This window comes from Sitodiplosis mosellana, unplaced genomic scaffold (genome assembly GCF_009176505.1).
Source record: "Sitodiplosis mosellana isolate CC-2019 unplaced genomic scaffold, AAFC_SMos_1.0 Smas_scaffold_12, whole genome shotgun sequence".
Taxonomy (NCBI): Eukaryota; Metazoa; Arthropoda; class Insecta; order Diptera; family Cecidomyiidae; genus Sitodiplosis; species Sitodiplosis mosellana.
Genome location: NW_022595254.1, coordinates 1649067 through 1674616, shown reverse-complemented (window position 1 = coordinate 1674616; position 25550 = coordinate 1649067). Strand labels below are relative to the sequence as shown.

General features: G+C 39.2%; 2 protein-coding genes across 2 annotated transcripts in view; one reads left to right on the top strand and one right to left on the bottom strand.

Annotated features, from left to right (window-relative positions):
* Nucleotides 1–25540, bottom strand: part of LOC129567832 (coiled-coil domain-containing protein lobo) — a 100379-nt gene extending 74839 nt beyond the window's left edge. Inside the window, exons 1-3 of the mRNA XM_055445188.1 lie at nt 25526–25540; nt 25202–25331; nt 24634–25157 (exon numbers count right to left, since the gene is read on the bottom strand). Of these exons, the coding sequence (XP_055301163.1) occupies nt 24634–25157; nt 25202–25331; nt 25526–25540 (669 nt within the window). The remainder of the gene's footprint in view (nt 1–24633; nt 25158–25201; nt 25332–25525) is intronic.
* Nucleotides 6233–23534, top strand: LOC129567755 (protein distal antenna). Its single transcript, XM_055445008.1, has 2 exons — nt 6233–8607; nt 20436–23534. Exons 1-2 carry the CDS (start codon nt 8588–8590, stop codon nt 22483–22485), a joined length of 2070 nt encoding a protein of 689 aa, XP_055300983.1. The 5' UTR covers nt 6233–8587; the 3' UTR covers nt 22486–23534.
* Nucleotides 25541–25550: the final 10 nt, after the last annotated feature.

Here is a 25550-nt window from a genome sequence, read left to right as displayed (position 1 = left end):
CATTCACTCACTCACACTCTTTGCTCGCATTCATTTCGCGAGATTTTACCCGTTTTTCCATACCCTAAAGAAATCGTTGTCGTCGTTGTCGTCGTCGTCGCTTCACCGCTGCCACCGTCGTCGTTGTTATTGCTGATGATGCTGCTGTTGTTGTTGTTGTGCATTATGACCAGTGTGTGTTTATGTGTTTCTCACTCATTCTTGCCGGGTTTTTCGTTTGGCCGCCGTTTCGATGTGATCCATAATCATTTTCATCTCTCGCATAACTTGTATTCATATGCCATTCAGTTGGTTGGTTGGTCGGTCGCCGTTCACCAATTCATATGATTTTCAATGGATTTTGTGTCCGTATGAATGTGCTCTCGGCATACACACATTTCTCGTTTTCACGTTTCTTCGGCTAATATGTGTGCTTATCACAATAGCCGTGAACATACGCGAGTAAACGGAAGAGAGAGGGAGAGAAAGAGAGAGCCGACCCGCGCTTAAGATATAGCATCGCCAATACACACCATATATAATATATACGCGCGAGCGATAGGAGAATAGAGAGAAAAACCTATTTTATATGCCTGTTTTACTTTAATGACCGTAAACCGTTTTCATTTTCATTTTCCGTTAACTTATTCGCAACATCAACCCGTCAACTCTGAAGAAGACCAAAGCATACCACACCACACCACACACGACATACACTCACTCTCATCAACTAGATAGAGAGCGCGCACATAAAAAAGGTCTTCACCACGTTCGTCGTTTTGTTCGGATATTTACTTTTGACCGTCGTCCCAAAAATATAAAAGAAAATTAAAACCGGAGAGAGACAATTAATGATATATATACATGTATGTATATTCGAAACAGCATTCTTCGAAAGTGTACACACATATACGTATATATCGTGTTTGACCGGAGCTGAAGAGCCAAGAGGCGAGCAAGCGAGCCAATGCGTTCCGCAAGAAGTGAATGAAAATTTTTGCGAGACATATTTTCGTTCAGACAATCAACAAAAACCCACGCTATATCCATAAACGACCGAATGGAAAATCATATACAAACACACACGCATTTTATGCGATGCAAATGTCCGTTTTTATTTAAATATCTCTCTTTCTTGTACTCTCGCACTGGCTCTTCTAATTAGTCCATATTCCGTACATGGTGAAAACCTCCCTCGTGTGTGGTTGATAACACGAAAATTGAGCAAAATTAATTGAGCAAACACAGACCCTTACATTAAAACCAAACAAAAAACTTGAAACTAGAACTACGCGTCTCGTAGCTGCGCTCTCGCTCACAAACGACCGGACCGAGGAGAGTGAGAGATGTGTGTAGCGCTTTATAGCGTTGACCGGAGAAGCATCAGCAGCAGTTGCCTTTAACAACACAGAGTGAGAGAGCAAAAAAACGAAAGAAATTTTCCATCCGAAACTATTTTTCACCTTAAAAAAAGTGACCGCTTTGCCTTTGTTGCTACTATTTTGGCATCATTATAATAAATAGCCTTCATGTATGTATCACGTATGATGCGAATGGGTATGATGTTTCGTGGTTGTTATGTAGATGCGGTATTTGTTATCTAGCCGAAGGCTTTCTTCGATTCAAACTGACCGGGATTGAGTTGAGATGGTGTGAGTTGGGGTGTGTGGGTGCGGTAGAGATTTGCCGTACTAAAAAACATTAGGTAAAAATCTAGATCCACACCATAACAGCATCCATATAAGTTTCGGTCAAACGGACGAACGAGTGAATGTAAAAAAATCTCTTTTTCTCCGGTTCACGAAAATTGTTGAGTATATTTAATCGCTTGGCACACAGACAATCTTTGTTTGGTGCGTTTGAAATAAATTCAGTTGGGTCGTAGATGAACACGCGCCTCACACCATTGCTCGATTAGCCAGCCGAACAAGAAACAATCGCGCACATAAAACGCGCGCGGCCCATCACACCAATCATCGTATATATATATATATATATATATATATATATATATATATATATGTATGTATGGTGTCGCTGCCGCGCCTCCACCACCCAGTATATAAATGCGAATGTGCGATGTGCGTACACATTCAAAAGGAGATAAATGATTATATCACCCAATATGCCATCAAAACCGTTCAATAATATGTAAAGGAAGAAGAGAGCATTCGCTTTTGAATCCCAAAGGATACGCGATACGATATTGCTTGTACAATGTACACACACTGGACGACGACGACGACAACGCCGATGATGACAAAAGCAACGTATAACTTTGACAATGGCGCATTGAGCTAAAGGATTCTCTCGCACACACCGGGGACAATTGCAAAGCCAAAATTTACGCGTTCGCTACACGGCAAGTGTCTCGTACTTGCCTCACATCAAATGAATAAGTGATATGGCATTGCGTTTGTTAGAAGTTCACAGTTCGACGAACAGTTCAACTTCAATTTCCTACCTACATCTCGTCTGAATCGTCAAAACAAATGACCATTAGTTATAGATCGAAATGGAACGGTTTCGGAAATTTTGCCAGCGTTTCTTGCTCATTATTTCGCCTCTGAATTCCGAGTATTTTCGCGAACATCGACAAGGTATTCGGCCAATTCATGCAGTGAATTTACGTGCGACGACCATTAGTTAGCCGACAAGCGAGCGCACGGTACAGCGAGCAATCAGTCGAAATCCAAATTAAATTGAACATTGTTACTGCTCGCATGTTTCCGTGAATTACGGAACATGTGGAGAAGAATATCGCGAGAGGGTGTATTGATGATGGGCAATCTGTACGCCTTTGTCTCTCTGTTATCAGCGTCTAAACAAACGCTACATTCGATCGTAACAAACACCGAATCGCAGAAATAGCAGCGCTGCTGGAGAACAACAACGACAATGACGAAAAAAACAACGACCAAAGAATGGTTCGTGCTGAAAAAGGATATTGAGGTAAATCATACATATATCGATATGGTGGTGCCTGCAAACAACATATAGTAGACGTAGAATAAGTAGTGGACATTAGAAATAGCGGCTCGAAATATGTATTTGCATTATCTTTGCTGATGTTCTCTCCCTTTCGCTCGCTCGCTCGCTCGTTCGCTCACTTGCCCGGTACATAGGAGATTCAGGCGTCACGTATGTAACATATCAACTCGCTGCTTTACCAACAATAAACATACACATGAGCGCATCGTTTTTGTGTGTGAGAGATGGAAATCGAGTGTGGGGTAGCAGCAATAGGAATGGTAAGACAAACACGCATCAATACATGTGCAGCCAGAGACTAGATTGACAACACCAAAAAATTGCCACAATAAAACAAACGATTTGTTTCTTTTGTATTTTACAAAGAAAAAAAAAACTTATACATGATCAAAAAGTCATATACTCATAGTTTTTGTTTTTTTTCTGTGCTCCTCCGTACTAATTACAATCGACTACTGAGAATTTACGCATTTTAAGCCGGTCACATGAAACGGTTTGCTGTTTTAGGCGCTGTCGAACACACTAATGACTTCAGAAGCAGAGAGAACGGTTCAAAGTCCATCGTGTGTGTCGTATATATACTGTGTGTGAGCGATATTTGTACCCTACTCAAATGTGATGCTGTGTGTTGACCAGAGATGCCACGCTATGATATTATTTAAGAACCAAATGTGTGTTGTGTGTACATTGGTTCGCTTCCTCTGCATGAAACGTTACGTATACACATATGCATGTATATATATGGAACATTCTCTCTCTTGCTATAGCAACGACGAAAGCAGCTAAGGAGAGTTTCGCCGTTTTCGTGCCAATCGCAAGTTTACGGTCTTTGTGTTCGATAAATGAATCCATTTCTCGCTATGTACCACCATACCGTAATACACACCTAATAGATGGATATTTTGCATATGTAAATTCTCCACGTCGATTTCAGTCGAAGCTCCAACGTTGACCACTTCTACTTTTTGGGGTGCATATGAGCATTCGAGACCGTCCGATGAACGAAAAGATTGGTCATCTCGCGAAAGACACCTCGATGCGCACTCCATATATAAATTTATATACACACATCGGCGATTTGTTCTCTGCCTCTCCCACTCACATACTCTCGCCGAATTCGGTAAACTTTCTTCAAATCAAAGATCTTGTTCACATCGCCAACACTGACCAAGAGGAGAAAAACAAGGCATTCACAAGCCATCCAATACAACGCCATTCTCACATTTGCATAAAGAACCAACGAAAACTGATGCATTCACCGATTTTCTGTCTCAATTTGCAAGAAGAAAAAAATTGCGAAAAATGGAGCAAAAATTACTTGCACTTTTTCCAATTTCTTATGATGAAAAATCATCTTTTCGACTAAATTATTTGAATTTGATGTTTGTAAATATTTTCAACTTTCAATGCCTATGTTCATCTCAATAAATTTTCAAGTGATAATGAAAAACTTTTCATTGCCCATACTTGAAATTGATTGTTCCGACTGACGACGAACCCGAAGTATTGAAAGCATAAATTGTTAAATTACATGTTCATTTTAACAGCTGTGGGTGATATAAATGCCAGATTTTTTTTCGATAAATGGAGTTATTTTCAATGGAGCAAAAAAACAATCTCTGGATATGAAGATGTCTTTTCTTAACGAAATTTAGTTGATGGCCGACTTTGTAATTATTCTCAAATAAAAACTTCAATTCTATGGAAAGTAAGTTTCAGAGGATTAAAAAAACGTTTTTTTAAATTGTGTGATGATATTTTTTGTCCACTTTTTTTCATGAAGATTTCGCGCAAATTGAATTCGGCGACTCATACGCATATTCGTTTCGACGTAGGAATATTAAACATACGCACATTGGTTGTCATCTAAACCACCCCGATTATGACGATGCTGCTCTGTTACATACATCGAGTAAATGGTCAACGTCGTCGATTTACCGCGAATTTCAAAGACATTTACATGTTTGGCTTATGTGCGTATCCGTATATGTGTGTTGGTGTTAGTGTGATGTCCAAGTAGCGTTGGATGGAATATGTGTAGTATCGCAACAGATATAGTACAGAATGCGGCTAGAAAACTCTCTTAAGATAAGCTTTTGTAGTGTTCGGACTTGGAAAAACATAAAAAGCAACAATAACACATCAACAGCAGCAGCAGCAGCAGCGGTGGCGGTGGATCTCTTATGTCCATCGAAGGCAAAACTTAGCGATGAAACTACCACTCGCAGCGGCCGTTCGTCCGTGTGTAGTGAGAAGGAGAGTGGTGTGTGCTATGTGCTGCACACATCCCGCGTGCTCTTGTTTCAAACCGTCAAGCCATGTGAAGACGACGGCCGAAGCAACACCGAGAAAACGGAGAATATTACTGAAAATAGAGGAGAGAGCAAGAGAATTCGCATATCTCGTCGTTCGCTTGTGTCCATATCAACGCGTCGACGATGGCTAAAGGATACTATTTAGAATATTTGTAGTAGCATCGTATGTAGCGATTTTCTCATAATAAACAAACTTGGCTGTTCGGCGAGTGCTCGATTCGATCTATGGTGTTTTCTATACGTGTCGGTCGGTCGGTTGGTTGTCGTGTGAGTTCTTTCATTTCCACTACTCACATGTTTCTGGTGTCGTTACGTTGGCTCTCGCTCACTCCAACTACTTTCAAATGTAGCTGAAACGGTCGGATGGTCCGTCGGTTGGTCGGTCGGTCGGTTTTGTGCTGTTGTGTATAGCACGCATAGCCAATGTAGCCCATACATAACGTACACATAATAATCTTCGGGAATGGACAGAGCAAGAAAGGGATGGAGAAGTGCATGTGTGTATTCGTTTTTCGTTTTTTTCCTTTTTCGCCTTTTGTTTTCGTAATACGTTTCTCACAGCGGCTGCTTCGGAACATATATGTAACATCGTTAAGTTTGTGCGTAGCGAATAGCTAGAGGAATGGAATTGGCGAAATGGTGATTCTTGAGTACACACGGTGGGCCCCGCTTCGCCGATACGATATATCGTACATGTATGTTGTGTTCGTACGTGTGTGTGTGTGTCTCTCTCTCTCTTTTTCCGTGTGTGTGCGAAAGATAGGGAGTGAGCGAGCGAGCGAACGAGTGAGTTTATAATGAAATTCGCTGGTTGTGTTTTGTAATAACAGAAAACACATAAGGAACGGCGCAAAACAGCACCAGCACCAGCATTAGCGACAATACCGAATATCAGCATCGAACCAACTATTTATTCACGTATTATTATTCGAAAAGGACATACATGCATTTGGAGTGTCCGGTAACGCATGTGAACTTATCGGAACATCTATCGTCTTCTTCGCGACAGAGAAAGTCGTTCTCTTGCTCCATCATCACGAACACCTTTTGACTTGATGAATTTTTTCGCGTCGTCTTTGCTTATCAACATCATCATCCAACGACATTCGGTTTTTTTTTTTTAGTGAAATTATTTCCATGAAAAAATTGCAAATAAAAACCAAAATAAATTCTATCAAATCAAATCAATTTAAAATTCGCGCGGTTGAAGATAAATAATAAAAAAAAATTAAATCTCAACCAATTTCATCGGTTTATCGCGACGCAAATAAAACGGTCGGTTTTCAATGACTGATTGATTGTTGTGCGAGAATACGTTTGAAAAAAGTCGCTTATTAGTCTGTTAACACATGTGATTCAAGACACAATTCACCCGAAAAAAAAAACTCCTTTATTTAATTGGCGATCAAAATGTGTTCGCGTTTGTGTGGAAATATCGGAATGAGTGGATAAAAACAGAAACTTGACATTTTCTCAAAAGAACGAAAAAAAAACTAAAAGTATATCGATCAAGTGAAAGAGCGAAACAAAAATCAACGGTTAAACGAAAGAAAAAATTCAAACCATAAAATTGCGTGCATCATCGCTTTTAAAGCGAATTTAAAAAAAAACAACAACACAATTCGGACAAAGTAAGCGAAACAACGTTCGAGGTATTCAGCAAAACAAACAAAAAACCGTCATCGCTTTGCGTGAAGTATTTTTATTTTTCGCATCACACACAATCAATGTATTTTGATCACTTGACGCGATTCTGGTCATTCAGACTCGGTTTTTATGATAAAAATTAATTCAATGCAATACGAGAGATAACCAGAGATAAGGCAGACAATAATAAATAATAATCATTTGCGGTCGATTTGAGCGAGCGACAGCAGCACCAGCAATAACAGCGAAACAAGCGTTATCAATACAAAAGTCAAAGAGAGATAAATTACAAAGCCGAACGTGTCGATCTCGTTTGAAAAATCTTTTGTAGCGACAATTACATGCTTCCATGCAGTCAAGTGTGACTTCAGCAGCGTAATCCCAATTCGTCGTCAGGCGCGCGCAAAAAAAATACATCAACAACGGCAACAGCACACAACCGAGAGTGAAGAAACAAAGGCGATTTTTCATTTAAGCATCGCATTAGCACATGCAAATCCATTATTGCATTTTCTTTTTAGGAGTTGTTTGGTTGCATTCTCACTGACGTGAAGTCACATTCGCTCGAAGTCAGTCTTGTGTGCCCCGAAGAGTGCTTGTTTTGTGTGTACGCGCGAGCGCGCTTCTTCTGCATGCGTGTGTATATTTGTGCGTTACGCGTTTGCACTCACAGCCATTCTCATACCTCGTACGGACCATAAGTTCGGCATTTGTCTTCGTGCGTGCAATATAAATAATAACGTCGTAGCCGCCGTCTCACGTTGTACGCTGTGAGACTCATCGCAGTAAGAGAAGAGCATACACAGTGCGTTTGTGTTTTTCGGTTCGGGGTTCGGGGATTCGCATTTCACTGTGGATGTTTGGACGTTTTAGGCGAAGGAACGGAAGAAAGAAAGAGTGAACGAACGACAGAGGGACAACGCAAGCGGGCGAGAGAGAGACAGAGAGAGAGAGAGAACGCAACACAGCAGCATACGAACCAAAACAATCGTCATTTGTTATTGCTACTACCGCTTATTTCGGTGTGCTGTGTGCTTATAACAATACCATTCGTCTGATCGTCAACGTCGCGCTGTTAGATTTTGTCGTGCCGAAATTTTTGCTCGTGTCGTCGTGGTTCTCTTGTACAGACTTTTTTTTCATTTCGGCGGTGCTCATTAAGTAGAAAGTGTGTGACGGTGGAACGGGGTTGATGCTAAACATAACTCAGTGCACACTAGCCTATTTGAACACGAGCTAATTTAATTCGCCTCTCTGCGACACAAACAGAAAACGGTTATTTCGCATTTTTGTTTTTCTTCGCTTCAAATGCAAACAATCAGTCGAAGCAAGCAGATCGAAAAAGGACTTGATGGAATTGAATTATTGTAGAAGAAAAAAACTGTGAAAATAATAATAAATACTAAACAATTTAAAACCAGTGCAAAATAAGAACAATTTATTTGAGAGCAAAAAAAGAGAAAATAAATTGACTTTTCAAAATATTTCCACACAAGTAATAACGTGACTTAAAAATCAGTGAAACCAATTTTTTTCACGTCAGTTTGGTGATCAGTTCGTTTCGTTGAAATTGATGTTGACTCAATCACAAGTCATTTAGTGAGCAAATTCCTCTTTTTTTCGCCGGAACCGACAACGATCATAAAGTCAAACCAATGATGGATTTATACAAAGTGTAAGTACCAATCAATTTTTTCGCAATTCTCCGTTTACATTATTATTCTTCGCTGGGAAGTTATTTATCAAGCGAGTTGTGAGTTATTTTATCGCGACAATCGTATGACTTTGAATTATCACATAACGGTTATGTTTCGGTTTTAGTGTGAGAGACAATGTCGATGTATGGTGATTGTTACGTTTATTTCTTTTGTTGCAATATTTGTGGAAAATTTTTATGCCAAATATCTAGTCTTTGATCACATCTAACGAGAGAAAAAAAAGTCCAAAAAACATTCTTCCGTAAAGTGTATAATTTCTACTCAGTTTTAAATGATTTTAAGAATTGAGTGTTTTCGGCGAAAAAAAGTCGCATTTTTTTCATCTCAATTTGGCATGGTTTTTCTACGGCATCCATTTTAATCTCTTTTCTAAGTAAATCCTTCATTCCGAAATGCTCATCCGACAGAGAGAAAAAAGGATCATAAAATCGTTGATCTACACATATTCCACACAGACGCACTTCGAAAGTGGAAAGCGAAAAAAAAAAACGAACCGAAAAGCAACTAGTGAGAATGTGCGTTGTTTTTTGTTCACATCGACCAACCACCAAACAAATGTGAATGAAGTACAAACATCCGACCGAAATCGAGAGACTCATTCGATTGCATGCACAAAAGCAGCAGCAGCAACAGCAAAAAAAACGAAGTCTATTGAATGCGCGCTGCAACAATGCAAAACTGCATTGGAAATTTCATGAAAATTACATTCAACGAAAATGTGGTGAAACGGAAAAAGTGGCAAATTCCAAGAATTTCAATATTGTATGTGTATGTTGTTTTTTGTCGGGAGGGCAGGTAGAAAATCTATCGATTGAGTTTGAACTGAAAACGACGAAAATGACACCAAAAAGTCGGCCGCAATGAAGATGAGAGAATAGGCGAAAAAAAGTATAATACAACATCATAAAGTACACACTCACACACACGCACATAAATATTTTGTTGGGATTTAGAAATGTAACATGAACTGACGACGAACATGAACAGTTCGCGATGCATTCTGTCTCAATGCGAATGGCCAATAATAATAATAATGACAACAACAATAACAACAGCACCAACCGTTTTCGGTTGGGTATTATTGTGGTGCCGAAAATGTTGAAATCGTCGCATGGAATATTGTTGCTGCTTGATAATGATTTAATTGTTGGCGACTCGCTCAAGTCGTTAGTGGAAATCACACGACACCGCACATTAAATAGAAGCAACAGCACAAAAATTATCACATTGCAAATACCACACGCTCTCTCACTCACTCACTCGCTCACCCAGTACAGTAGTTCAAAATGGCTCAACTCGGCTGTCGGCTCTTGCCTCTTGCTAAACACATATTCGGTGTGAGTGAGTGAGGAAGACAAAAGACACTTTTCAAAACACACACTGAAAAAACGGTGGTTGCTACAATTCAACGGTGTGCGATTAACCATTTTAGCCGTTAACATACAACAATGTTTCGCTTGTTCATTTCTATTCTTTACCATTTCTCTGTCTCTTTTTTTCACAATTTCTTTCTCTAATCTTTGTTGTGTGTTTGCTGCTGATGGTTTTGCTCTTTGTCTTTTTTTCGCTCTCTATCTCCCATTTTTCCTCGAAAATCCCGATAATTGCATTTCGAATGTGAGACTCAGGCAAAAATAAACAGGCGACACTCTTTAACACACACAGACACACATACAAACACATTCACATGAGATGTGCAAGATGAATGAAATTGCCCATAAATAGGAAAAAAGCAATACGGAATAGAGAAAATCGGTCTAATGTTTGCTAGGAAAAAGGCATAAAATAAATATCATGAAAGCCAAATGCATGCGTATGCGCGAGCGAGCAAGCGAACAAATAAGCAAACGACCCATTGTCAATACTCTTCGAAAAATCATCAAAAAAACACACGCACCAACAACGAAATGATGACGGTGATAATAAATGGCTAAGCACTAGCACATACGTGTACACAGGCCGAAATTAGTATAAATGTAAATGGGCCAGGCAAACGATGCAAATAATATTTGCTGAGCATTTCTCCTCACTCTCTTGTTGCTGTTGTTTTTTATTGTGAGCTTCTCTCTTCCTTTTTCTATCTCAAAACCGCACATAGTTTTTCGACAGTCACAGGCTACATATTTACGCATCCGAACAGCATAAAAAAGCGGGAATATCGACGACCAACGGCTCGCATTATCATAATTCCGTTTATTTATTTCTTTATTCGTTGTTTGTTGCTGTTGTTGGGTGCACGTCGCTCATTTTTTCTCACACGATCGAAAAACTCGAGGCACCCAAAAAGTACACCGTCGGCTATTTGGCTACGCTCATCACCCAGCATTATTATATCGCATACAAATAAACTGCGCTGCAAAAATGCACGAAACTGTATTTGAGCGAGTTTTTTTTGTTACTGTTTGCGAAGGGCGATTTTTTTTCGTTGCGTTTTCGCAACAACAAAAAAGCGAAATATTTTATTTATTATTCGGGGATTTTTTTCCATTTTTTTCCTTCTGCATTGTGCGGATTTTTTTTTTCGTTCGCTTACTGCTATATCGCGTTTCGTAATTTGTTTTATGTGGAATCGATTGGCGAACGCGAGCAAAAAAAAATGTGCACAGCCTGTTGTTTGCGATTCGATGGAGTAGAAAATGTGTGGTGTTGGTCGATTTCTGCATAAATTTTGGCCCGTTGACAAAGGCAACTCGAGAGAATGTGTATTCCAATTCGCTTCGAGCCGAAGAGGGTTGTGATTCGTTATATTGCACGACTGTGTGACCATTTCAATTGCATCAAATTCGACAGATGAGAGGGTATCGACGACAATTTCCACTACGTCGACCGAACAATTTTCTCTGCATTTTGGCCATTTTCTAAACTAATACCTTTTAATCGCATAAATTCAGAGCGATGCGGAAAAAAAATAAACAGTCGAATATCGTTGTTCCTCTATTGAAAGTGAAATGCAGTTTTTTGGCGGTGGCAATTCATTTCGTAAAACCCATAAAATCCCATTCAGAATTGCCCGTTGCCGCCGCCATCGTCGTCGTCGTCGTCGTCGTCGTCGAAAAATCGATTAATGCCAATTGGCAAAGACGAAACACACCGATCACAAACGATGCAAGTTAATGTGTCAGCTAATGGATGATTGTCGCTGAAAATGTGACCAAATTTCACAAATCACCCGACACACGGAAAGGGAGTGGAGAGTCGGTTGGTCGGTCGGTCGGTTGGTTGGCACGGTACTTTTGCGAATGAATCGATTTGGACATCGGCCGAACGAAAAAAAAACGGTTTAATGTTTTTAAAACGTGAAAACGTCACGAAACATGTGGCCCAGATCAAGGTTTCGACAACGTTCAAAAATAACGACAGAAAAATGATATTTGTATAGCAACGACAATGAGAAATTAATGCTAATTGTATGAAATGAACTAACGGCCACCTGTTGAACCGCAATTTTTCTTTTGTGCACTGCAGTAGCGCAATTCATTTTTATTTAAATGCGTGTATTCGCCTTCTGTGCTGTCGGTGCTCTCGGGAGCACCCGAAAAAAAACCACACACACACACACCAAACCTACGCTTACGGAACCGCAAGTCTTGAAAAGAGACAGGGAGCAAGCAAAAGACAGAAAAGCAAAAAGAAAAAAAAAGAAACGCGTTTACCAACTCCAATCAAATGAGGCAAAATGCAAACGAAGACCTTTGGTTCATTTCGGTTTTATTATTTCGCTGCGTTCGCATTAAACTACAACAATTTATCGATGCACACAGTGTGCTGTTGTGTTGTTTTTTTTTTGTCAATTTGTTTTTATTCCGGTCAAAAAAATATGTCAAAAATATGGTATGAAGGAAACGTTTTAAAAGCGAGAATATGTAAATAATATTCCACCATCAGCAACAACGTCGTCGTCATCGACGCTGATATATTGGGAATGGGAGAAGATGGCAATTAAAAAAAAAAGAACAACACTTGAGTAAATCGCATGTGTGGATGGACAAATGGAATGCATCGCGCGAGCCTTCAAGTCATATATATCGAATTCGCACCAGCATTATGTCGTGTGTTTCAAGAAATGCACGCAAATCGAAAGAGAAAAAAACACACAAAATAAACCGAAAATATTGAGTGTGTGTATGACTTGATTCTCTTTAGAAATTGCGAAATATGTATGCATTTAAATATGTCGATGGCATGCATTGCATATGGCTAGCGAGCGCCGCCAACAAATTACACCGATTCACCGAAAGAAAAGAAGCAGACAAAAATGAAACATATTGATGATATTTTCTTGTCAAACATTCGGACGGGTTGGGTTTTTTTCCTTCTTCTGAGGCCGTTTTTTGCCATTTTACCAATGCAATCGAATTTAAATTTAATAATAATTACTCGTTTATTACTCTGCTACTGCTATTGTTATTTGAGGCTTAGCCACTGTTTGTATGTGTGCGCGCGCTCGCTTGCATCTCGATCGTTACCGCACCAATTCGTTAATCACACACACGCAGATACAGAAACTAAAAAAAAGCGGAAAAGTGTTGGTTTAATATTATTACCGTTGTTTGCTCGAATTGTGTGCACTTTGTTGATCAAATTGCGAATGTGCACAATTATATGGTTGGAAAAGAAAACAACAACAGCCAAAAAAGATATGTAATTCCAAGAGAAGATCAAGAACGATATTCAACGTGGCAAACAATTCAATTTTTTCGTTAATTCGCTTTCCGATTATCATTATTATCTCCTCGCGTAATATATTTTTTTTCCTTTCCGTTTGAGCAGCGAACAAAAAGGGGGGGAGATGTTTCAAGAATAACGTTGCAAAAAAAAAGAGAGAAACAATGCGCTGAGAACGTCGATTTTCCATGTGCTGTTTTGTACTTGCGAAATGTAATCTGAATAATTTCGGTCGATGGAATGAAACAGCGGTGGCTCAAGCAGTCATCACTAGCCGCATGTCATTAGCCTTATTTTCCAGCGTCAGTAAATTTTTTTTCGTGTCTGTCAGTCGGTTTTTTTTTCTTCTTCGTCGTCGTCGGTGATTCGCTTCTTTTGTACCATTTCATTCATGGTGCTGCTGGTGATGGTTCTACTGTTGCTCTCTCGTAGTGGTGTGGCTGGCCGGCCGGCCGACCAACGATTGAGCGTTTAAAGTTCCTGCCATTAGCCAGTCCTTCGCCTCGGTTTCTGTTGTTGTTGTTGTTGTTGGCTCTTTGTTTTCGCTTAAGCTGTTACATTAATTCTACCATCATTTCGCGTTTTAGTGGATACTAAAAATGCATACACGATTTCGTTAAGTGTACGCAAAATACATATTAAATTACAGCCAAACGCAGTTGTGTGTATCACGCGAACCTTTTCCTCCATTCAGCACTTGTGTGTGATGGTTGTTGTTCTTTTTGTTGTTTTCATTTTTTTCGCTTGCTAAAATTCTGCTCTTGATTTTTTTTTTTCTTCTTTCATTTGCACGTATGTTTAATTTGTGGTTTATTTTGTCGTAATTTTTTTCTTCTGTCCGCTCATACTTTATCCACCGTTGAATTTGTTCAGTCTCTTGAAATCTTTTTCTCCTGACGTTCCGGTCTTACGCGTTTTTTCTCCCGTGCATGTCAAGCGTTGGTTGGTGCGGATTCTTTTTTTTTTGCTGAATAGTTTCAATCAAAGTATCCAATGGTCAAACCTTCGTCGCTCTTGTATATATAACTTTTTTTTCACGATATGGTGCTCCTGAAGTGAATTTCCTTCGACACATCACACAATGCTGTGGAGCTGCACATATTGAACAAGATGCAAGAGACACACATAAATGATATTATTTTTTTTTCGTCGTGCTTTTCTATAAAAAAAATGAAAAGAAAAAAAGCAACACGTATTGCGCTGCGAATTAAATGCATTAAAGGCAGGATGTAAGGATTGGGAAAGGCAGTGTCGTGCAACGGACGACGACGCGTTGTGCACACTTGAACAAGCAATTGCACTGCAGAGTGTCGCGCAAGAGAGAGTATTCATCCAATATTCTCACGAATATATTTGTGTTCTATGTATGGCTGCCGCCGCCACCACCACCATCATCGCCGTTCATATTCGCCAAGCGATCAATTCGCTAATGTGGCTCTTCTGCTCCGCTCCATGGTGCGGCTTTTTATTGAATGTGGTGGTGACTAAGAGCTAGTGAACAGAGAAGACAGAGAGAGGGAAACGAAGAAAAAATGCCGTCCGAACGCAAAAAAAATGAAAAAACACATCATTTCCGTTGAATTGTCGCCAATGTTGCTGCTTCTGATGCACGCTCACACATCACTGGCTCCTCTCTAGTCCGATGAAAAAGAGAACCAGCCAATGTGGATCACTTTTCGGTGAAAAATCCAAAGGCAAAGTAACGCGACAAGGCAATGACCACATATAGAAATATGTTTACATTGCCCTCGAAGCAACGGACAAAAGAAAGCGATTGCGATATCAATTTCATAGCGACGATATTGCGTAGCATCCAATTTCGCGAGTACTTCGTTCGATTTTTGATATCTTCAGAATGCGTTATCTAAAAGTGGCTTTGCCTATTTTCGTCGCCAAATTCACACTTCACGCGCCAAATCTCACGATCTCCATGCAGTGAATAGATTATACTCGCAATTCGACTGACGCCCCGTCGGTAACACGCTACTTATCGCCGTGCATACGTGTCAAAGTGTGAGCTCATGTGATTCCACCGCTTTTTTTCCAACCCATCGACAATCACTCCCAAATCAGTTCAGACACAAAAAAGACTTTTTATGCGTCGAGCAATTAAGGATCGATTGCAATAAATGTCGTTTTTTTTCTGTGTTGGTGCCGGCACAATTCAAATGTGTAATGAAATCACAACGAATATTGTGAGCGCAAGCGCCTCTTAACCCGAAAAAAATACTATCCGTACACACACACACCATTTACGCAATGTCTAACGAAAGTAAAAGTTTTCATGGTACATACCAGAAAAAAAATGCGACGTACGTGCGAAAATGGAAAAAAAATTAATCGTAACGTGCACCCGAATGCGAAACCCATGCAGCTAAATAAACGAAACATAACACTCAATAAATAGTCTCATTCTCTTTCTCTCCCATCCCAAGCAACGGGCAAATTTTCTATGTGCATGCACCCGAGCAGCGTAGCGTAGATAGAGCAGCAACGAGCAACGATAGAAACTGTGTAACGCAGATTTTCATCGTTAGCAAATTGCACGAATGCAAGGAAGCGATCATGGACATGCAAACAGTGAATTGTACGTCACACGCGCATGAAAAAAAAGAAGTAGGGAATCAATGGCACATCGTGTACATAATGGAGTGAGGCAAACCGATTTAGCACGTTGCACAAGGGGAAAATGCATCACATCGTCATTTGTGTGGACGATGAAGGCAACGAAACGAAAAAAAAATGTATTCATTGAAATTTCAAAATGCAATTTAGTCAAGATGCTTATCTAACTGTGCGCACAAACATTTGTTCAGCGCCTACCTTTGCCAATGTTGTTTTTTTTTCAACTGCCGCTGCTATTGCCTTCAGTTCAGTGACCATAAGAACTTTTGCGTTTCTCACGACATTCCCTTGCTTGGCTCGCACGAAATTTGATCCAGCTAAAATTACCCGATGCTTGAAACGCAACAGACCAAAAAAAGATGCATATCACATGATCGCTGCAAGACAACAGCGATAAAAAAATGAGAGAGAGAATTTTTCTGCGCTAGCAACGCGGCTAAACCATTTGAAAAAGTCACTTTTTTCACCGATTGCCAAAAAAACAAATTCGTACCGAAACGCATTTTGCACCATGAGCATCAACAAGCAATAAAAAAATGTAAATAGCTCGAAACAGATGAATGTAATCCATGAAATATGTCTACTAATGTCGTCTAACTGATGTCATATTCACCCACAAACCCGCTGTTTTCAATTCGGTCGCATGCATCGGAGGCAAAGAATGTACACAGTGGCAGAAAAAAACGACATCCGAACGGTATATCGACTGAAGGCACGTCTGTACAGACAATGTGCTGCCGGTTTGGATTCAATGTGAATTGCAAAAATGTTGGCAGCCGCCCGCTTTCTCTCTCTCTCTCTCTTTCGCTCTCACTGGATGTGGAGTGAAAATATTCAAAACATGGTTTTTTGTGTGCAATTTTTCATTGAAATCATGCGGCCACTTGTTCACATGTTCAAGCCACACGAACAGAACCACGTTTAGGTGGAAAAATTTCATTTGCATTTAGTTGTTTTGTGTGTTGACGTCGTTCCAACGAGCGAAAAAAAAGAGTTGTACATACACCACTGGATTATATGAACATCAACACTGACCATCAGCAGCGTCATCAACTCTGCTTCTCTCTCTCCACCCCCCTCTCTCTCTTACTCACTCGTAAAGAGTGAACGAGAGTATGACGTTCATTACCCAAATGCAGTGACTCCACCAGAAATATGCACACAAAACAACCCCAACAACGTAAACGAGCCAACGACGAACAAAAATCATCCAATGATGCCATGGAGAAGCGCACTCTAAAATAACAACAAAAAAACTGTGTAGAAAAACATTTAGCCGACCGTAGCATTAATAACAATGTGTTAAATGAAAATGAATGAAAACCAAACGAGCAAGAGCTCACAGAGGAAGAGCAGAAAAAAAGTAGTAGTAGCAGCAGCAGTAGCACATGGATAGAAAGAGGATTTTTTTTCTGGTATATACAAACGTCCACATAACCGTAATTGTAGGTCAAAAATCATATGGATTTATTTACTGATAATGAATACCATGATAAAGAGAAATAAAAAGCTGAGATCTGTATGCAGAAAGACCGGCAACCACACATACATACAGACAGAGAGAAAGAATCGACGAACAAACGACCGACCGACCGACCGACCGAGCAAATGAATGGAACGAAAATAATGGGAGAATGGGAAATCTTTATTTATTTTGTTGTGATACTGTCTAGTTTCGTTTTAGATTTCGTCTGTCGGTCGAACAGCAGCAGCAGCACAAACACACAAACAAAGTCGAAGAGAGTCAGTCGTATTCGTCTATTGCGATTATGTGCCGGGCGCTTTTATGTATTTTTTGATGAGACCTATAAATTAAAAGTTATAATTTTTCTCCCTCTCTCGATGCGCCGAGACTTCGGTTGTCGTTGGGTTCTCTCTCGCTCCGTGTTTGGTATTGAAAAAGAAAAGACGTTATGTATGAGAGCAAAAGAAAACTTAGCACATGGATAAAAGTTCTGAGACGCAATGTAAAAACTATACGAATCTATATTTATATACGTATGGAAAATGAATACATATGGTATTGAGAAAAGGAAGCTTTCGCCTTGGATAAATCTGGAATAAAAGCACACACATTAAATGATTCGTGTGTATTGAGACAATGTTATTATGCGGCACCATCATCATCATCATCATCGTCCTCATCGTTTCTTTTGATTCAATTCGATTCCATTCAACCCGGTATGTATCTACATATAGATACAAATACACAAGTAATAATTTATGTGAGAAAGAGAGTCCCATTCAGAACCATAAATAAAATTGCGAATCGGCAAAGGAAATAAATATGCGGTAGCATTGACCTAGGATATGTGCTCGCCTTTCCGCAATATCTCTTCTTTGCGTTTACTTAAGCATTTTGTTTTTATATTTTATAGGCTTTTATAAGTACCGAACTATATTTGTTTGCCATTTTGTGTGTGTATTCGCACATTCATTGACTGCTTTTATTTGGCCAGTCTGGTTGCTTGGCCTAATCGTAATACCCATAAAATATCAATAAAACACAAAATGTCTGTTCATTCATTCGCAAGATCAATTGCTGGTTAGACGCCACGTCCGCATCAATCTGTTTAAATAATTTATGAATTGACCAAAGACACATTACATTGGTGCTTATGTGCGAAAAAGTGAACGTCAATCACATTACATGTTCACGTAAAATATTATAAAGTTGACTGATAAAAGTGCTCCATGATTTACGAGATCATTTGCCATAATTTTATCACTTCACAAACAAAAATGAAATGTGAACATTTTATTTGCCGTTTGTCTGTTGCTTGCTTGCTGTCCGTAGCAATTTTTTGTGGATATTTTCTTCGCTCATTAGAGATTATGTAACGATACATTTTTTATTCACAACGACATCGACAAGGAGAAAATAAACAACAACTGAAACACTGTTTATTGTTTGCATTTTTTCCACTTCGTGCAGTGTGTTTTGTATAACGGGCAGCGGCAGCATCGGCAGCATCGGCCACCCTTTCGTGCTGACACGAATTCGGTGTTGGTGTGCATCCAGAATGCGGGCGGGCCTCCAAACACACCGTCGGCTGTAATTTCGTAAACAAAGCCACGTGCTTTTTATTCCATTTGACGATGTGCTGCGTCTATTCATTTTATACACAATTATATAGAATGGGAAAGCATCTGCACCCATCAGCAATACACATTTTGTGGAATGGATAAAAAAAAGTGTGTTTAAATGTGCCGAATCAAGAGAGAGAGAGAGAGAGAGAGAGAGAGATAGAGTAAATGTGCATGTTTCGTGTATAAATACACCGAGTGTAGTTGGTACATCGAGAAAACGATTCGAACGATGAAAAAATGTGCACATTCGCATACAGTGCCCATGCAAAAAGGATAGCGAATATGTATTTCAAGCAGCAAGCAAGTCAGAATTTTTCTCTGATTCCCGTGCCACTACAGTCGAACTGTATCAGCGTACGATTGCACGACAACCGTTTTGGATGCGTTACTGCCACTGCTAATGCTACATACTACTACTCTAAGCTTGGCAAACAAACTCGCCTCGCTTCTGTTGGATACCGTTCGTCTTCTTCTCTCTTTTTTTCGCTCTCTCTCTCTCTCTCTCTCTCTCTCGGTATTTTCTTAGTACTTTTTGCTGGACCATCCACCGGTTCTTTTCTATACATACACACTGTCGCTCTCCTCCCGAGCCCTCTCAACATTGTGATTATGTTCACGTTTTGAATTGCACAAAAGTTCACAGCAAACATATTTAGTATAATATAGACACATAAAGAAGCACAACGAAGCGCAGACACATTAAATCACATTATCGCCGTACGTCTCTTTTTCGCTCTGCGCTCGATGCTGTGCTGTGCTGTATGGCTTGTGTGCCGTGCTGTTGTAACAGCTATACATTATACACAAAATACATAAAATATTTTTTTTATTTAGTTGCTTTAGTTTATTTATTGGCTCGCTTTTGGCTTTCAGAAGGGTGGTCGTCGTTGTGAACGGTTCATATGTATGTATTTGCGAACAAGCTATATATCTACATGCGATTAATTCGTCTTTTGCCTTTTTTCCATTCCTTTCTATTTCTCTGTGTCTCTCAGTCCATAAGCTATGAGTAAAGACATAAAACCATAAGAGATTTATAAAGACACTTAATCGCTTCGACAGAACAACGTTTTGTGCTTCTGCCACTGCTGCTTTTGCTACTGCTACTGTGTGTGTTTGTGGCATTGCTTTTATTGGAGTTTTCTTATTCTCGCTTTCACCATAACTTATTATTAAGAAGTAAACACACTTTAACTTAACCGGCAATAAATTTTTCCATCGTCGGAAGAACCTGTTGAATGCTACAATTGAACAACAACAATTCATACAATCGACTCACTCGTTGTCTCTCTATTAAAATGATTAAACTGTCAGTTTTGCTGTTTTTTTTTGTTCAAACATACACAGTAAACTTAGTAACTAACCGTTTTTCTCTCTCTCTCTCCGGTTTCTCTCTGTCCTTTAGTACGAATGCTGTTGCGATGTCAGGCAACAAAGGAAAGCGGCCGTTGCGTCATTTGACGGCCGGCGATAAAATCGATGCAATTCAACGGATCCATGATGGTGAATCGAAGGCATCCGTTGCTCGTGATATCGGTGTTCCAGAGTCAACGTTGCGCGGTTGGTGCAAAAATGAAGAGAAACTTCGTAATATGTCACGTCAATCACAGCCCTTGGACAACAAGCTCAGTTTGGATAAACTCACCGAAAAAATGGCCGGCGATGCAATCAGTAGCCTATTGGGTACGCCACAGAATAAACGCGCAAAATTGGACACATCGTTGCCATTGAATTTTGGTGCAAACGGTGTGAATGGCAAATTGAAATATGAAGATTTTGCCAACGGTCGTAGTTCGCTCGGCAGTTTGGACATGGCAAATCTCGGCTTCAATGGATTGACTCACAGTGATTTCAGTGCATATAAATCGGCAAATGATTTTTCATCACCCAAATCGGCCAACGGTTACAAAGGATACGGTGCAGATTTCTCAAAGCAAAATGACCCAACAAAAGCCGATTTATCGATGGCGGCAATCAGTCCATTGTCCAGCCTAACACATTTGTCAGGCTTGGCACAGGGTCCGCTTGCACTGAGCTTCAATGAAATCGCATCAAATCTGAGCCTATTGGCTCATTTCAACAATTCCAATTTGAATGCAATGTCAGGCATGCCATCGATCGGCAACAATCCACTTGGCAACGGTAATAACAACGGTACCAGTAATTTGCGTAACGTACGACCGAAGCCCAGCTCAAGTTTAAGCCCACGCAACGATAGCGAAAAATCACAAGGACTCACCGTTAAAAATTTAGCCAAACTACAGAAAGCCACACCACAAGAAGAATTCGATATGCTGAGTAAATTGAAGAAAGCAAGCACAGCACCGACGTCACGCGAAATGGGATTCGATGATTCGCTCTACTATTGGATCAAGCAACAACAGAATATGGCCGGTTTGAATAATATTTACTCATCCGCAGCCAGTCCAAGTCGATTATCACCGATGAATCAGAATGGTAACAGCGGTCGTGCAAATGCATCATCGGCAGCGGCTATTCCAACTTCAACTACATCCCCGCCTCCCACAATGAACACACCACACACATCATCAACAACACCCACACTAGCTGAGGATGCGAAAAATCATGCGTGGCTCTTGCATTTGTACAAAACATTTGGAAGTTCATTGATCAGCAATATGGCAGCTGCTGCTGCTGCCGAAAGCAACGGGGATGCAACCAAAGCCACTGAAAATGGCCACGAAATGAAACCGTCAATGTATGAGAATATTTTGTACTCACAACTAACAAAGAATACATCAGCATCATCGACGCCGAGCCCATCCGATTCCATGAACAACAATGACAACAAAGAGGGCAACAATGGCAAACCCGAAGATTTATCACAGCCAAAAGGTTCACCATCGCAAAATGATCGCAGCACACCGACCAGTTCGATAAAAGTGAAATCTGAATCAGCCGGTGATGGTTCACCGGAAAACAATCGCACTGCCGAATCGTCGTCACCACTCGATGTTGCCGATTGCAAAGTGGGCATTATCAATGTGAAAAACATGCTGATGAATGACGCCGATAAAGTATGCTCCAGCCTACTGTCCAACACATCAACGGCAAATGTACGCGATCTTTTGGATGATTTCCTCTACAAAGCATCGGCCGCCAATAATAACAACAACACCAAGGATGCTGACACCAAAGACGATTGCGATGCATTACCATCAAGCCAACAAAACAATGCGGTCGAGAATGAATGCCGGCCAAACAGCCCATTCGAAGCCATCGAACACGGTGAACAATTTCTCAAGTGGCTCGAATCGTGCAGCGATCCAAGCATCACTGCCATTCAGGTAATGCAATTCAAAACACTGTTAAACAGCATCAAATCGAGTGCTGTACGAGCCGCGTCATTAGTGCAAATGTCAAGTGAGAATGGTTTAGCGGGAGCCGCAACATCGGATCAAGAACAACGAATTCGTATGCGCAAACGAAAATAGGAGCAACCAAAACTAGCCCTCAACTACGTTACAATGAATAACACACAGGACAACAACAACAGCGACAGCAACAGCATCATCAACAACCGCATTGATATCGACTGGCATTGGTGCAGTTTTAAGAGTCTTCACCAATACGACGACGACGATGACGATGATGCATTTTTAGTTGATTTTTTAAATTAAGCTCTATGGTATTACAAATAAAACAAATAATTAGCTCAGAGTTATTGCTCACGCCAACCAAAAAAAAAACGGAGCGCGCAAACACACACAAATTTTACTCGAAATATACACGTATGTTATATTAAAAATTGTATGGAAAACTGAAGCAGCCGTAAAGTATTTATAATCTAACCTGAATTATTGAGAGAGAAAAAAAAGAGAAGAATTTTATTGAAAAGAAACACAAAACAGCAAAGATTAATTGACTGCTCATTACATCTGCTGGGATTTGTTTTTGTTGATTTCAAAATGTGCTAAAATCTTAGAAAGAAACTAAACTTAAACAACAAAATATATACACACACACAAACACATCATATAGACATGAATGCCACACACTTGATAACCAAATACGTAATAGCAAACATATGTAATTTTAATTGTAGTTCCGATCGAAAAATACGAAATTAACAAAACATTCAAACTGATTGCTCAACGTAAACCATTTTAAAAAAAAGAAGAAATAAGATATCATGAGTTTGTTTTTTAAACGATGATTTTTCAATGAACATCATTTATTCAATATAACTTTAATGGAGTCAACCCTCTAAAAGAAAATTTTGTAAATAAAATTGAAATGGAGAAAAAGAAGAAAAAAAAACAAAAACTATTTAAAAGGAGAAAAAAATCTTTAGCACATTCCACAATTAGAACATTCATATGAAACATATACGTAAAATCAACAATATTTTATATTCAATTCTTGTAAATAAGCACATGCGCCATCATTCGGACATGGAAGTAAATTAAACCATTTATTTTGAAATCTATTGTACACGTTTAAAGCATAACAAAATAAAAGAAAGAAAAATATACACAAAAAACAACACATACAAATCTATATTTAGGCGAGATGAAGTAAAGTGGAAAAATTCATAAGAAAATTCAATGTTATCATCGTTTCATTTCTTTCTTTTGCTCTCTCTCCCCAAACAAAAAATATATATTCAATTCATTCAATATATTTAGCTATTAAACAGAAAGAAGATAATTCAGTGTTTTAAGGCAACAATTGAGAAATTTAAAAAAAACAGTTTTAGGTGGAATATAGAGAAGTAGAGCAATTCAAAGTTGAAAAGAGACGATTGCAATGAAACGCATCCGACTTTTGAATGCAACAAATATACGTAACACACAGTTCTTCTGAACCATTGACATAAAGAGGAATAGCCCCCCAAATACACACACATGATACGTAGCTAAAATGCTTCATTTAAGAAACACAGAATGTGTGCTCACGAGCACAGTCACATTAAGTTTCATCATTCGGTTCGATCTTTGTATATAAAATGGACACTCAAATGAATATCATCGCAAATTCTTGCATCACAAATTAATTTTAGACCAATTTACGTTCATATCCAATTACAATTGTGTTCTATTCTATTTTTTTAATTTCCTGTTGTAAATACTCATGAGTTTAATGGACACAATTCGACACACTTTTTATTTCTCGGATTCGAAGAATGAAAACAGTGTATTCTTTCCTGATTTTTTTAGTTAAATTTTTTTTTCTTGGTTCAATTTGAAGTTGTTTTGAGTTGCAAACGAGCCAACAGCTCATAATTAATCGTCATTTATCAACATCAAACGCAACTAAATGAATATTAACATAAAGAAGATGAAAGAAAACAAAAAAACAATGGAGGCGTATTTAAAATTAGAAGTACTCAATTTTAATCTTATTGTGATCTCTCTAATACATAATTCCAATGGATAGAAAAATAAAATAATCGTAAACTTAATTCAAAAAGACAAAACAACACAAAAAAAACTATTGAAAAGATGACAAAAAATTGCAATGAAAAAATGACTCAAAACAAATCACATGTTATAAATGTATAAATTACAAATGAAAATGAATTTAATAAAATCTTTCCCGAATAAAAAAAACAACAACGAAATTGTTCTATATTTATTTACCAATTGAAGTGGATTTTTCAGCGGTTCATAGGTGATGAAATCGGCAACAAACTGTGCTGGACCATCCCAGCAATCGATTAATTCGCGGAAGAGAGACGAAGTCGGCCGCACGGTGGTTGAAACAAACTTTTGAATGGCACATTCATTGGGAATGGCCAATACAAGTGGCTTGCGTTCTGGATAAGTGCTGACAAATTGTCGTCGAAAGGTTTCGGTGAAAATTAAAAGCAATCGCTCTCTTGCACTAAATGTGTAATATGTATCAGGATATTCACTATAAGCATCTGCGTCAATGAATTCGAGTAAAATTCTGCCGACGTCATTCTTTGAATCGAACACTTTCTCTAGCTCAGAATTATTGTCGTCACTCTGTACACTTTCTCTGCTGCCGACTCTTTCGTCCAATTCATTAATTGGCTTAATTACTTCACTTTGCTCGTCCATCCCGACACGTGCTTTTGGGAAAAAAACCTCCGGCGCGTCATAAACACAACCGATTAGCACGCACGTCTCTAGGCAACGGTCTGATTCGAAATGTTGAAGTTATTTTGGGCGACTCCACACTAACAATTTCGTTGGAATGTGCTCCACTTGAATCTCAAAACGTTTCGGGTGACCATCGATAGAGGGCCGATATCATTCGAGATTTTCGAGGGTGATTCAACATAGATCTTCTTAGCATTTGTCTCATTTTTATTCTTTAATCGAAAAGATTTCGGTAAAAAATTATGTTGTATGAAAGAAATTAATAAAATCGCCAAAAAACCTTTTCGATTGTATTTTGCATCATTCATTATCTTCATTAAATTCAACAAAACTGCCAACGACCGGTTTGAATGTTGTTGATGACTTTTTACCTGTTTGCTTCCATAGTGACAAGTGTTGTTGTTACCTTTCCTTTATTCATAGTTCTTTGA